This window comes from Pan troglodytes, chromosome 8, assembly GCF_028858775.2.
Source record: "Pan troglodytes isolate AG18354 chromosome 8, NHGRI_mPanTro3-v2.0_pri, whole genome shotgun sequence".
Lineage (NCBI taxonomy): Eukaryota > Metazoa > Chordata > Mammalia > Primates > Hominidae > Pan > Pan troglodytes.
In genome coordinates, this window is record NC_072406.2 from 38,216,090 (window position 1) to 38,231,682 (window position 15,593).

Sequence of the window (15,593 nt, forward strand, 5' to 3'; positions counted from 1 at the left end):
TATTTTGCATTTTATCCACACAAATCTGCTTTAAAAATATCTTAATGTTGCTACATATACAACCAATCCATTTCTCTACTGCTGAATACTGTGTGTTCTATGCCCCTTTGTGAATGAGTGAGGATTTCTTCGAATGAGAAATCCAAAAGCAGGATTTGAGTCATAGGGAGGGGTAAACTCAATTTTACTAAATATTGTAAGATTACTTTCTAGACAGCGTGCATCAGTTTCCAGACCCACCAGCAGGGTTCCTATAGCCTCACATTCCTGCCAACACTTGGCATTATACAGCTTTCTAAATATTTTTTTTTGCCAGTCTAACAAATGTGTAGTGATATCTCATTATTGTTTTAATTTGCATTCCTGATTACCAATGTGCTCAAGCATTTCTTCATATGCTTGTGGGCCTATTGGGTTCACTTTTTTTGTAAACTGTTTATATCCTTTGCCCACTTCCTATTATAATTGCTATGTTTTGTTGACTTGCAAGAAATCTTGGTGTATTCATGACATTATATCCTTGTAAATTTTAGACATTACAAAATCATCCAATATGTCATCTTTCAGTTAACTTTGTCCATAATGTCCTCCCTGGAAAACCAGAATTTTGGCTGGGTGTGGTGGCTCACACCTGTAATCCCAGCACTTTGGGGGGCCCAGGCGGGTGGATCACGAGGTCAGGAGATTGAGACCAACCTGGCCAACATGGTGAAACCCTTCTCTACTAAAAATACAAAAAATAGCAGGGCGTGGTGGCAGGTACCTGTAGTCCCAGCTACTCGGGAGACTGAGGCAGGAGAATCGCTTAAACCAGGGAGTCAGAGGTTGCAGTGAACTGGGATCGTGCCACTGCTCTCCAGTCTGGCGACAGAGGGAGAGACTGTCTCAAGAAAAAAGAAAAAACAGAATTTTTAAAAATTTCTGATGTTTTTCACTTAATCAAAATTTTGCCTTGTGTTTTATGCTTTTGGGTTTTGTTTGTTGTCTCAGTGTGTTTTGTGCCACTATAACGATACCTGAGACTAGGTAATTTATAGTGATTAAAATCATTAGACATTTATTTGGCTCACAATAAATGATTAGAAGTTTATTTGACTCACAATTCCGGAGGCCAGGAAATCCATTGTTGGGAGGCCACACCTGGTGAGGGTCTTGTTGCTGTGTCATCTTGTGGCAGGAGGTGAAAGGACAAAAGAGCCTACTCTTGCACAGGAAAAAGGGATGGGGGGAGCGCATGCACAAGAGGAGGCCAAATTTGCTTTTATAGCAAACCCACTCCCTTAATAACCACATTAATCCATTCATGAGGGCAGAGCCCTTATGACCAATCACCTCTTATAGGTCCCATCTCTTATCACCGTTGCACTGGGGATGAAGTTCCTGACACACGAACTCTGGGGGACACATTTAAGCCATAGCATTTAGGAAGCCTTCTGATACCCTGTCACAAAAATATTCTCTTATGTTATCAACTACTAACTTTATAATTTTACCTTTTGCAGTCAAGTTGTTAACATTTGGAATATACCTGTGTACATGGTATTGGGTAGTGATCCAGTTATTATATTTATTCATTAGTGGCCCAAGTTCCTAATACTACCTTCCTTTATCATACGTATAAGTGCCTCATATTCATATGTCTGTCTCTGAGCTCTCTATTTTGTTCCATGGCTTCCCATGTCTGCCACAATTGGGTAGTATGTCCTAATATTTGGTTGGGCAAGTCCTCTTTTTCTTTTTCACAACTTTTATTATTCTAATTAAACTTAAGCTATTTCTCAAAAATTCATACAGAATTTTGGTAGGTTGTGCATTAATTTTATACTTTCATTTGATGAGAATTGACATTTTTATTACAATGAATTATCCCCTTTCAGAGAATGGCATGTGTGTCAGTCTATTTTGCACTGCTATAAAGAAATACCTGAGACTGGGTAATTTATAAAGAAAAGAGGTTTAACTGGCTCACAGTTCTGCAGGCTGTACAGGAAGCATGGCAGCATCTGCTTCTGGGGAAGCTTCAGGGAGCTTTTACTCATGATGAAAGGCAAAGTGTGAGCAGGCGTCTTACATGGGAGGAGCAAGGCGGGGTGTGCTACACACTTTTAGACAACCGGAACTTACGAGAACATACTCACCATCATAAGAACAGCACTGAGGGGATGGTGCTAAGCCATTCATGATCCCATCACCTCCCACCAGGCCCTACCTCCAACATTGGGGATTACAATTCGACATGAGATTTAGGCGGGAACACAGATCCAAACCATATCAGTATGTTTCTCCATTAATTCAGATCATTTATTGTTCTTCATTAAGAATTTTCAAAATTTTTCCATAGAGGTTTTGTGTATTCTTAACTACTAGTGAATTTATAGCTTTTTTTTTTTTTTTTTTTTTTTGAGATGAGTCTTGCTTTTGATGCCCAGGCTAGAGTGCAGTGGCGCCATCTTGGCTCACTGTAACTTCTGCCTCCTGGGTTCAAGCAATTCTCTTGCCTCAGCCTCCCAAGTAGCTGGGAGTACAGGCGCCCGCCACCATGTCCAGCTAATTTTTGTATTTTTATTAAAGATGGAGTTTCACCATATTAGCCAGGCTGGTCTCGAACTCCTGACCTTGTGATCCACCCGCCTTGGCCTCCCAAAGTGCTGGGATTACTGGTATGAGCCATGGTGCCTGTCCTGTAGGTTTTGTTACTATTTTAAATGTTGTCTTTTTAGTTATAATTTTTTTACTGAAGATTGTTGTAGAGAAATGCCAGTGCTTTTTGTTCTTTGATCTGGTATCCAGCAACCTTGCTGAACTTTCTTATTCTCATATTTATCTGCTGATTTTAAATGATCATATCATGTACAAATAATGACACATATCTTCACTTCTGATCTTTATATCTCATTTTTCTTTTTCAGTTTTTTTGGTTCTTATAGAATTAGTCAAGATTTCAGTACTATGTTACATAGCATCAGTGATACAGTAAGCATTCTTGCCTTAAAGGGAACATCTTAAAAAAAACTTCTCCCTTAAGAGTAATGTTGCTAGAGGCAAGCTTTGCCAATTTAAGAAAGTTTCCTTCTATTTGTAGTTTGCCATTAAAAATAATTTAGTTGTTGAACTTTGTAAAATGCCTCTTTAGTTTGATTAAAATAATTTTTTCTCATTTATTTTGAATTTTTTGACCTATTTTTCCAGTGCTAAAACAACTTTTCATTCTGATATATATTCCACTATATCATGACATAATTATTTTAATACATGTAAACATTTGTTTAGCCCATATTTCCTTTAAGACTCTTAAATCTACATGCATAGTTAAAAGGTGGCTGCATTTTTTTTTATTGCCCTCATGTGGTTTGGAATAAAAGTCATGTAAAGTGAGCTGGGTGAGTTTTTTTTTTCTTTTTTTTTTCGTGAAAACATGAAAACAGAACTGTTCGTTAAAAGTTTGGTAGAATTCGTATATAAAGCCATCTAGGCCTGAAGTTTTCAGGGAAGGGAATGATTTAAATTTTTTATGCTTATTGTGCTATTAAAGTTTTTTCTTCCATTTGGGGCAAACTGGCATTTTATATTGTCTATCATCTTATCTATCCTTTTAATCCTTCTCTTTTAGTTTTTCAAAGTTTGTTAGAGAATAATTTATCCTAATACTGCTTTTTAAACATTCCTTTTTGTCTCTTCATTCTGCATATTATTTGCATATTTTCTGTTTATTTGCATATTGTCTCTTTAATTCTTGAGACTCCCTTATTATTACCATGTTTTTCTTTTGAGATGGAGACTCGCTCTATCACCCAGGCTGGAGTGCAGTGGTGAGATCTCGGCTCACTGCAAGCTCTGCCTCCTGGGTTCACGCCATTCTCCTGCCTCAGCTTCCCGAGTAGCTGGGACTACAGGCGCCCGCCACCACGCCCCGCTAATTTTTTGTATTTTTATTAGAGACGGGGTTTCACCGTGTTAGCCAGGATGGTGTTGATCTCCTGACTTCGTGATCTACCTGCTTCGGCCTCCCAAAGTGCTGGGATTACAGGCGTGAGCCACCGCGCCTGGCCGAGTCTCCCTTATTTATTTACTTATTTTTTAAAAAACTAGTTTTCTATAACTAGAAAGTTTTTAAAGCTATTTTAAAATACTTTTAGACTTTCAGAAGATTAGTAAAGCTAGAAAAGAAAGTTTCTATAGACTCTTTACACAGCTTCCTATAGTAATACATCTTACATAACCATGGGAAAATTATCAAAAGTAAGGAGCTAGTATTAACTAAACTACAGGCTTCATTCAGGTTTCCTGTTTTTCCACTAATGTCCCTTTTTTGCTCCAGGATATAAATCAGGATACCATATATTATGGTATGAATTGTGTTCTCCAAAATTGATACGTTGCACTCCTAACCTCCAATATCTCAGAATGTGATTGTATTTGGTGATAGGATCTTTAAAGAAGTAAGTTAAAATGAGGTCATTTAGGGTGGGTCCTAATCCAACATGACTGATGTCCTTATAAGAAATGAGGAGACAGACATGCACAGAGGGAAGACCATGTGAAGACACAAGGAGAAGATGGCCATTTACAAGTCAAGGAGAGAAGCTCAGAAGAAAGCAACTCTGCTGACTCCTTTATGTTAAACTTCTAGCTTAAAGAATTGTGAGAAAATAAAAGTTCTGTTGTTTAAATCACCCGGTCTGAGATACTTGGTTATGGCAGCCTTAACAAACTAATACACCATATTTTATTTGCTTGTTGTGTTCCCATAGAAAGTTTTATTTCAAATTCAGCAGTCCTGGCTTTTTATATTTCTTCTAAATTTTGTTAAAAATCTAAGCGGCTCCATAGCAAGATTATTTACAATAGCCAAAAGGGGGAAGGAACTCAGTGGGCCCACCACAGATGAATGGCTAAACAAAATGTGATATATATATAAAATGGAATCTTGTTAAGCTTTAAAAAGGAAGGAAATTCTAATACATACTACAACATGGATGAACCTCGGGGACATTATACTAAGTGAAATAAGCCAGTCATGAAAAGACAAATACTGTATGATTCCACATACATGAGGAACCTAGAGTAGTTAAACTCATAGAGACAGAAAGTAGAAAAGTAGTTCTAATCCAAGTGCTTGGCAGAGTTGGGGAATAGGGATTTGTCATTTAAAGGGAACAGAGTTTCAGTTTTGCAAGATGAAAAGAGTTCTCAAGATTGGTTGCACAATAATATGTATGAACTCAATACTACAAAAGCGTACATTAAAAATGGTTAAGATGGTAAATTGTGTTATGTATATTTTACCACAATTAAAAAGCGAAAACATGGCTGGGCACAGTGGCTCATGCCTGCAATCCTAGCACTTTGGGAGGCTGAGGCAGGTGGATCACCTAAGGTCAGGAGTTCAAGACCAGCCTGGCCAACATAGTGAAACCCAGTCTCTACTAAAAATACAAAAATTAGCAGGGCGTGGTGGTGCGCACCTGTAGTCCCAGCTACTCAGGAGGCTGAGGCAGGAGAATCACTTCAGCCGGGGATGTGGAGGTTGCAGTGGGCTGAGATCGTGCCGCTATACTCCAGCCTGGGTGAGAGAGACTCTGTCTCAAAAAGCCAAAACATAAAACCACAAACCAGCTCCTTCTTTAGTCCATGTCTTTCTTTTTATATTTATCAGTGGCAGCTAGAAAGAGCCAAGTGTAGTACTTTCTGCATTTGTCTAGAAAATTCCTCAGCTGGATCTACAAATTCACTTGTTCACAGGTGACGGTGCTCTCAAACTTTCTACCTACTATATAACAAAAGTCCCTTTTGTTCCTGCCTCCAATAACATTTTCTTCATTGTCCTTCAAAACTGACCAACAAATTCCCACTTTCATTAACCATCACTGAGGCCCTTTTAGCTTTTGCTTGTTCCCAAAGCCACTGGCATAGATTTAGAGTTTTTATTATGGCAGCAGTCCGTTTCCAGGCACCGGATTCTGTTCTGGTTGTCTATTGTTAGAAGTGAATGACTGATGGCAGCTGATCTACAGGCACCTGTTTTCATCAATCAATTTCAACACAACTTCTACCTTGATATCCCATCAATGTTGACTACATATGCTGTTACTGTCCATTTTTTTGTAGTGATGGAGCAGAAAAATTATTGTCCAAGGTAACATGAGGAGGGAGGAAAAGCAGAATTTCAAGTCTTTCCATCAATCTATCCAGTCTCTCTATCCATTCCTCCATAGCAGTTTATGATACTTTCAATTTGCTTGGGTATTTTTTGGGGGTGGGGGGATGTCAGTTTAGCTACTCCTTGCTTCTCTCATGTCTGTAGTTGCTCCAAAGTTAATTTTGGGTGTGGGCTGATTTAGGAGCTAAGGAAAAATGTTAAAAAAGATATAGACCATGGAAATTTTAGTGGGGAAAACATATCGTTGAAAATCAAATATTATAATATAGTGTGCTAATTGATATGAAGAAGGTAAGCACACTGCATTATGGGAGAATAAGGGACTCTCTTCCATATCAGACTTGGAGTTCATGGGAGGCTTTAGAAAGTGGCCAGGTAGGAGTTATAATGTAAGGCATGGTTTAGGCAAAGGGATTTCAGGTATAAAGATGTCTGTGAAAGAATGGTTTGAGATAGCATGAATTTTTTAGGGCCCTAAATGTAGTTCTGAATTGTCTGGAATAAGGAATATATGCATGAGAGTGGTTGGAGAAGTTAGAAGTAGGAGGGCCCTGATTATGTCATTCCAAGGAACGTGGATTTTATTATTTAGGAAAGTGAGTAATATTGATTTCAAGTAGGGAATTGTCGGGATTGGGTTTATATGTTTCAAATATTACATAGAAAGCAGTGTATGATTCTTGGGCTTCAGCAACCCTTACTTGCATGGGAACTTTCTAAAATCCTGGAATGGGTTCTAGAAATGAGTTTTGTGGTCAACTGTTCTCATAAAACTTGCAAAAATAAGATATTTTGAATGCAGTGGTCTCTTTCTGGTATAATGTGCCTCCATTACACTTTTCCTAGGCTTTGGGTAGTTTTGCAAACTGGAGGAGCTTCAGGATTTTTTTAGTCTGGGTTAAGCAATATATGTTAAAGTTGTCTGTGGTCACTTCTGTGTATAGCGAAGTTACTGGTCATTCTGGTATAGAAATGGCTTCTGGTAATACTCTTAATGCCCATGGTGCCTACCCATCCAACAGTTACCACCGAAAGACCTAGGGCCAAAGGTCATCTCGTCACATACATGTGTATTCATGATTTTGTTTTTCTTAAAGAAGGTCCCTAAACCATATAAACTTCAAGAGCTACAAACCAGGATCTTTATTTGGAGCAATGCCAAACAGGACCCAAGAGTATGCTAGTATTAAATTTGTTTAACCCGTGAAAGATGAGGGCCTGAAGCAAGGCAGTGGCCATGCATATGGAAGAGAAGAGTCAAGATACAAGAAGCACAAAGGGAGTCCAACCTATGGCACTTGGCCATTGCTTTGACTTGGAGGTCCATTCACAGAGAAAGACCAGTAGGGAAATCGTGTTTGATGGGCTGAATCCTGCTTCGGGCTTGTTGTTCTATTAACGGACAAATAGAGGAAAATGCTGGTCTGTAGTGTAGCTAAGCACCCAGGTGTTTAGGGGATCCGATTTGCTATATTTTCCATTCTCTGGAGGCCACTTACAGGCTTTTTTTTTTGACCCTCACTTTCCTGTCCTGAGGCCATGAAACAGCAGCCAGCTTTTCAGTCTCAGAATTTCCCAGGAGCCCTTCAACCCCTGAGATGCCCACTCGGGACAGAGGGCACAGGCGCGATGGGGCTCTCACCTTGCCTGGTCTGCGATGGGACACGTGGGTCTTTAGGTGTTGGATCTTTGCGTCCCTTTCGGCGGCAGGATGCTCTTCCCCACAAAGAGAGGGTTTTCTTTCTGTTATATCCCCCAAACCTCCGCTTCCCCGCGACAGGAAGTCTACAGCGCCTTCCCCAGGGTTTTGTAAGTCTCTGGGCGCCCAGGCTTAGGCTGTAATGAAGAAGCCTCGTTGATTTCCCAGCTGGGAAACGTAGCTCATTATATTCCACGGTTTTGCACAAGCCTGGAATGCTTCACGGGCCGGGCTTGAGGTCTGCGGTGACTTTTTAGTTTCCATGTACGAACTTGGAATGAAGGGCGAAAGCTTTCAGTCAGTTGAGCTGCCTTTTTCTGAAGTCAGTTTTCTCCAGGGAAGGAAACGATCACAGTAATTGCAGCTTTTTATTTTCCAAGTTAGCCGATGTCTGAGTAAGCTGGAAGATTTGAGATTTCCACTGTCTGGGAACTGGACTGCTATGGTAGGATTGTTGAGAAAAACTTGACCTCATTATAACCAACCATTGTGGAACGAGTAGAAATGCCTATTGATTAGTTTGCCAATTACAAATACTTTCTAAATAAGATATTCAAGAAAGATAACCAAAATGTAGTGGACAACAGTAGTCCGGTGAGAAGCTTTATGATACTGGTGATTTAGAGTGTGCTTATAAACCAGCTCTAATTATGACTTGAACTGTGTTGAGTCAGAAATTTCACCTCAGTGAGATTTATCCTGACCACCCTTTAAAAAAATTTTAAAATTTTTCTATTTCATCCCCTTTATCTGCTGGAAGTTGTTTTCCCCATGGAACTTATTTTTTTTGTAAAGTATAGTATAATTTAATCATTTATTTTACCTATTTCTCTATCCCACACTAGAATTAAACTCTATGAAGGCAGCATTTTGTGTTCCTGCTTACTGATGCCTTTCAAAAACCAAGAACAATTCTGGCACATAGTAAGCACTCACTGAGTATCTACTGAATCAGTGAAAGAAAGTTATTTCCAAGGAGCATAAAGTAGAACCAGAAGTGGGCTTACATGATTGGATTAACTTTGGTGGAACCTACTTCGATTGAAAGTTCTGATAGTGAAAGCAGTCAGTAAGTCAACGAATGGTTATTGAAGCCTTACGTTACTCCAAGTGATAGCTTTCCAAATCCTCTAGAATTTAGCATCTACTGTCCATTAAACGCTTTGGTCATTTTCAAAATGTCTTATGCCTTTTACTGTTCCTTGGGGGTAGGTTTGCCTTTCTGTCGTGCATAGTGTTATCTTACAGTGATATGCACATACCAGACGATAAAAATTTGTTGAAAGAGGAAAGGCATGAACTGGATTAAGGCATTAGGTTACTTGGAAATCCATTTATTTATCACATAAACATTTGTTTTATTGCGTTATGGCCCACAACAGTAATATTTTGCAGAATGGGGTCTATATATCTGAATGATCAGCGTGTTTTCTGTAATTTTTGTGTTTTCATTTCACTGATCATCTGGAAAATCAACTCAAACATATTCTGGATTATCTGGATAAACCAAACACTGGCAGGAGGTTTTAGTGTCCCTATATATTTCTGTGTATCTTTTGAGCATGTAGGCACTAGGTAATGTAGTACTTTTCTCACAGGTTAAAGAACAGAGGCAGACTGAAAAAAGAAATGATTTATTCACCCCAAAGGAAGCCCAAGTGGCATTAAGCCATGCTGTTAGAATGCTTCACAGTAGTTTAAAAGGAGAAAAGAGATGAGAGAAATGAGTCATAAGATGTGTGGCAAAATAGGATTGCTGAACTAGCAGTCAGTACTATATTCCTGTTTTGAGAGGTGATTTTGTTTTGGCAAAGCATAATGTTTGGTTTTCTTAAATTAATATTTTAAATTTGGTTTTTGTTGGTTTTATACTTTTGTTTGCATTTATTTTGTAATTGTGTGGGATTCTTTGTAGCTACAGGAGCTATAAAATCAGGAATTTGAGGCTACTTTTATATTTTATATATATGAGTGATATCATAATGAAAAGTTGTTTAAATTAGGGGTGTGGGGCCTCAAAAATGTGTTTTTACTTTGAGTAGTTTGTAGTGGGGTATATATACTTTACTCAAGTTTATGAAAAACTACATTATAAAGCTTCAGGGCCCAGGATGCAGAATACTTATTTCAATAAAGTCCATGTGTGATAGTGCAGTGTTGGACAGATATTTCTGCAGCAACTGCTGCTAGTGGTGCTGCTGGTGGTGAAAAATAGAAAGGAGGGAATCTTAGGAAAACAGAGAGAAAGTTGGCTGGAGGAAGTGGAGGAATTTTAGCCCAACTTGGAGCTTTCTTTGCAATTTAGCTTTTGACTGGCTCTGAATTTGTGAGTTGTCTTTCTTAGTGACACTTCTCAAATGGCTAAGTGAAATGCAGTCTCTTCGTTTCCAGATTTAAAAGAAAAAAGAATGTAGTCATCATTTCTGTAGTGAGGCAAATCTCTGTTTAATGTGGAACACTGGGAGACCTAAAGAGCTGTTTAGAGTTATTAGAATGAGAGATCAGAGGAAAGAGATGCTTATTTTCTGATACCGTCCTCCCTACTCCTCAATCTTCCTAGCCCTGCAATGGGAAATAGGAGTAGAAAGAAATGAACTGAAGGCTTTATTTTAATTTACTTTACTAGAAGGGGTTCTGAGAACAAGTGTTATTTTAGAGTCACATTTTCTGCCATGTCTAGAGCAATATTGTCCTGGAGTTCAGGCAATCAACACATATTTATTGAGCACCTATTATGTACCAGGCATTATATAAGGAAGTGAAGACAGCTCCCTGCCTTTGGACTTACATAAAACCAATACTTAATGATTTTCCTATACTGTGTGTCTTCTCTTGGTGCACTTTGGTTGAATATGAGTAGGCAATTTGACAATTTTTGGCATGTTCTTTATGATAATTTTCTAATTTCAAGCTTAAAATACAGAGAAATCATAAATGTCTAGATTAATTTGTTCTTTTTATCCTTTTCTGTTTCTAGGGGTGTCATGAAAGTTGACATAAATCTTCAGAAAGTGGACATTGACCAATGCTCAAGTGATGGCTGGTTTTCAGGAACTCATAAATGCCACCTCAACAATTCAGAGGTAAGAAGATGAAAATAAAATCCTCTTTAAGCTCAAGAATACATTATTTTGAATATGTTATATTTGTGTGGGTAAATGAACAAGAGGCATCTTACTGGGAAGAAAATCTATGTAGGTCTCAGTGCTGCCAAATGAACTAAAATAGGAGTAGAAAATAAAATTTGTGTAGAATAACTGTTCGTTTGGGGACTGAAAGAAGGCCAAAACTACAATTACATCTGAAGTTTGACTTTAGTCAAAGCCTGGCCCTATTCTTCAAAATGGGCTGGAAATTTAAAATAGTCCTGAGATGAGAAACCAGTCCCAGGAATGGTCAAATTATGACTGTTTTTATGGAATATGATGCTTATTGAAATATTGGTGGTATTCATTCAGACACACTGCTATCTGCTAGAGGAGCACTAGAGAAAGCATGGTGGGGCAATTTTGAAAACAAGGAGAAAACACTGTGCGGGGTCCTGGAAAGGAATTGTGTATATGTGTGTGTATTTGTTCAGTTTTTAGTCCCTATCCATGCTTGATTTGACGATACTCTGGTTAATAGGAAACAGGCATGGGGATCATGCTTCTGGAAATAAGACTATCACTTGTCTTTTGTAGTTTCAGAGAAGGAATATGATGACATACTAGTGATTTCATTTTCAGTAGTCCATTTCCAAGGTCCTCAAACTATGGAACAAACATACAATAAAGTTCTTGATCTTAAATACTTGGGCTAGTCCAACATTGATTCCATGAGTTTGTGAGGAAAGTCAGCTTGCTTTATTTAAAATAGAGGGGATATTTCCACAAATGTAGTCATCTACAACTTTAATTTGAATTTTTGCCATTTGTGAAAGGTGATTGCTTATAGTGTAATTTTTAAGGAAGGAATTTTAAATCAGAAGGAAATTTAGCAATAAGCACTTATTTGTGCCATTACACAAATGCACAGACAGTTGCACAGGTATACATGCATGCATATACATGTATATACGCCATTGAGTGTTTACCATGTATACACCCACCACGCATACTCCTGCCACACACAACCCACATACCCCTGTACTCCCACACTCCCAAATATCTTTTCACTGTTTCTCACATCCGCCATACATTCCACACACACTTCCACCCCGCCACCACACTCTCCACAGCATCCCTCAATCCTCTTGCCCCCAACCTGTAAGAAGCCCCCGTAATGCTCCCATATCCCTCTAAATCTATCACATCTCTCCACCATATCCTGATGATCCCCCACTTCATCAATACATTCCCACAGCCCCCACCATTCCCTCACATCCACACACTTCCTCCCCCATCTCCATACACCTCCACAGAGACTGCCATCCACAGTTAATGTTTCTGCCTTGCTAACTCACAAAATTAAGCTCTTCTTTTTGTCTCCTTTAATTGTTCTTAGGGTTTTGAACATTTCTGAGCCTCCACTTCGGATGATTCTGGCATTTCTAAGATGTGAATTTCAATCGCTTGGCTTGGTGAATATCTTTAGCCTGATTATCATCTCCATGCCAAATGTCTAGAGCAATATTGTTCTGTTAGGAGCAGATAGCCACTTAGCGTTGTCTTTTAGCCAGAATGGACTTTTTTCTGCATGGGTGTCATATTGTGGATATTGATCTGTGTGTGTTCATTTCTGTATAGCCTTGTGTTAGTGGTGCTCCTGGGTGGTTCAATAAGCAGTCTGCCTAGAAACAAGGAGATACTTACTTTTCAGTTTGTTACAGTTGCTGCTTGCTTCTAATAATCATGGTGTGGTTTTGTGTCCTTACAGCGCATCTGTTTATTTGACTAGATGGTCATACTGAAAGAACCTCTTTCTCCTTTTGGAAGATTGATTTATTTTCATTGCATCAGGATGATTAATTTTCTGGGTTTTGTGTCTTTTTAAAGCTTTGAAATAAACTAGGTTATTTCAAGATAAAATATCCTCTATTCTGATTAACAAAGTTTAGGTTGAAATTTATAACTTTTGGGATTATATATGGGAACATTATATTTATTACATTCCTACTCAAAAAAGTGGAAAAAATATTCTACAATTTCATTTGAAAATATTGTAGAAAGAGGCTGAGTGATCAAAAAGTAATATCAAAACAATGGATCTACAGAGTGTATGTTCAACTTGCACTCTGTCATTCTCGCCCCCTTTCATTGCCCAGGTACTGGAGTTGGGAAGAAAGAATCTTTGTGTCGTGGGCTATGCTCAGGAGGCCCTCATGGGGTGGTCTTCCCTGCACAGGTCTGTCCTGGAACTCTTCACACATTGTATTGGGCTTCTCTAAGGTCGTATAGTTTGTGCTGGTCACTCTAGGTACCTGCAACAGTTTTGGACCACATCCTCAGTGTAGTTACTGGGAATAGTCTTTCAATTCCTTTCCCATAGGGATGTGAGTTAGAGATTAGAAACTGGCTTCGCTGGAGGTTTTTACTGCTTGGGAAAACAGAAAGAAACATGTCTCACTTGTGGCATTTTTCATGTGTTCTGGCTCTACTTTATTCTTTGTAACAACCCCTCTGTTACCATCCCAAGGATCGCTGTGTAAACTGGCTTATTTTGGGAAGCACTTAACATCCACATTTGTAGGATGTAGGGTCCTGTCTTTATGAATGTCCACATCATTAGAAATAAAGACACTCATCTTGGTTTACAGTGGGTTTTATCTTGCTAATATTTAACATTCTTCTCCAGTAAACAATAGAGAAAGTTACAAATTTCAAAGTTATAAATGAGGCAAACTTTTCACTGTAAAAATTTTTCTAGCAATGTTGGAAAACTTTCCAGCCTCTAGGGTAAGTACAACCAAAATATCAGGTCTGACGTTGGAAACAGATAAGTGATATGGAACCAATGACAAAAGCCTCAGGAGCATTTTAGAAAGGCATGGAATGGTTTGTGAAGAAAATAATCTCTCAGTGAGTTTAGGTCTTCACAAGGTCTAGGAGGCCACTAAGCATTTTTTGAAGGACGTGTCTTAGTAACTAATCTAGATTACTGTAAAATAGATTTGGTCAGTTTTCACATCCTCTCCTACAGAATGGTTTAAACATAAAATTAATTCATATTAATTTTTGTTTTAAATATTTTCTTTTGCTTGTTTGAAGTGTAAAAAAACCATTGTTTGAAGTAGGAAATATTAGGAGAGTATCCTGGAAAATTTTTGGTTATATTCCATTAGTAAATACCTTTTAAACATCAGTCCAAGGTATATATATATTTTAAATTTAGAGTGTATATATATCTTTTGTTATATTTTTATGTTAAGTATATTATAAATCAGAAAATTTTACAAGGTTGAGATGAAGATGAAATATTTTAATATAAACTATATTACTTTGTTAAAAGAATTATATATTTATAGCAATATAATTGATTCATAATTTTATAAAATTTTTAGTGAGACTGTTATGATTATGTCATAATTTTTGAAAATCTTAGTTTAATACTTAGTAATGCAGTGATTCAGAGGTCTCTAAGTTCACTTTATTTTTATGCTTAGTTTTAATATCTGTCATGGTTGAAAAAGATTCCTCACAAGGAGAAATCAGTCCAAATTGAAGTAATAAATTGTCAACTATGTTTGCTACCAATTTTTGCAGAGGTTTTCTTTACAGAGATACAGCTGGCAATTCTGCATCTTACTTGATGTCAATTGGTCCTTGCAAACTAATTCGAAACCTGGTCATTTTAATATTTTAAAGGAATCGGTTAAAAACCCACTGAATCTCTTCATGTTAAATATATTAAAGCAGACTAGGACATTTTATTTCCAAGTTTAAAGTGTAGAGGTGTGTGAATACTTATAGGTTTTGGCAACAAAAACCACTTAACACTGAAAACATTTTCAAATATCCATTTTCAAAATGCTCACTTGAAAAGACTTTCTCATGGATTGTTAAAATGGCTTTGAAGGAATGGTTTTTGTTGTTGTTGTTTTTTAAATACCTGTTTCATAGACACTATTGATAACCAACCACTTGCCATCCCAGAACAGATCAGCAGATTTGGAACATTTGCCTTTTTTTTTTTTTTTTTTTTTTTTTTGTATAAAGCAATGTATAACCCATATTTAAGCTCAGAAGTGAGCAGTTCATTTTGAAATAATCAGAGAATCTTTATGGGGGAAGATTTTCTGGGTCACACAGCATCTCATGAAGAATCATAAATACTTTATACTTTAAAACAATACACTCTGAAAATGCATCTAAATGGCCAAATATAAAGGCAATAAATGGAAAATTGAAGCAAATGAAGGAACCCAGTGACCAGTGTCAATGTTAATGTTTTTCTGTCTTGAAACTCCCAGTTTTCCTTCAGGATGTCTCAAGTGCATTCTCAGATGTGTGATCATGTAAAGTATAGATTGAATGAGGGCATTAATATTAATCCAAGTCCTACATAAAACAAGGCTTAACAGCTTATGTTTCTTTTATTAAAAAGTTAAATGTAAACAGAAGTTCTAGTATTTTCTTTTTGCATGCCAATTAAAGTCGTGTTTATTCTGCTTTGGAGACCACTTTTTGAAGATATCAGATTCACTGGAGTGGTTGTGTTATCACCCCAGTCATTGGTCTTATATTGCTCTAAGACAGTTTCCCATATCTCCTCTTTTCTATGGAATGTATTGGGTGAAAATCTATTTGTAATTCT

General features: G+C 37.6%; 1 protein-coding gene across 2 annotated transcripts in view; it reads left to right on the forward strand.

The window, feature by feature from the left end:
- GPR158 (G protein-coupled receptor 158) overlaps nt 1-15,593 on the forward strand; it is a 422,057-nt gene that overhangs the window by 34,715 nt on the left and 371,749 nt on the right. For both annotated transcript variants that reach the window (XR_010146829.1, XM_521427.9), the window contains exon 2: nt 10,837-10,942. Coding sequence is in view for 1 of the 2 variants with exons in the window: in XM_521427.9 (XP_521427.2) it covers nt 10,837-10,942 (106 nt within the window). In the remaining variant the exon portion in view is untranslated. The remainder of the gene's footprint in view (nt 1-10,836; nt 10,943-15,593) is intronic.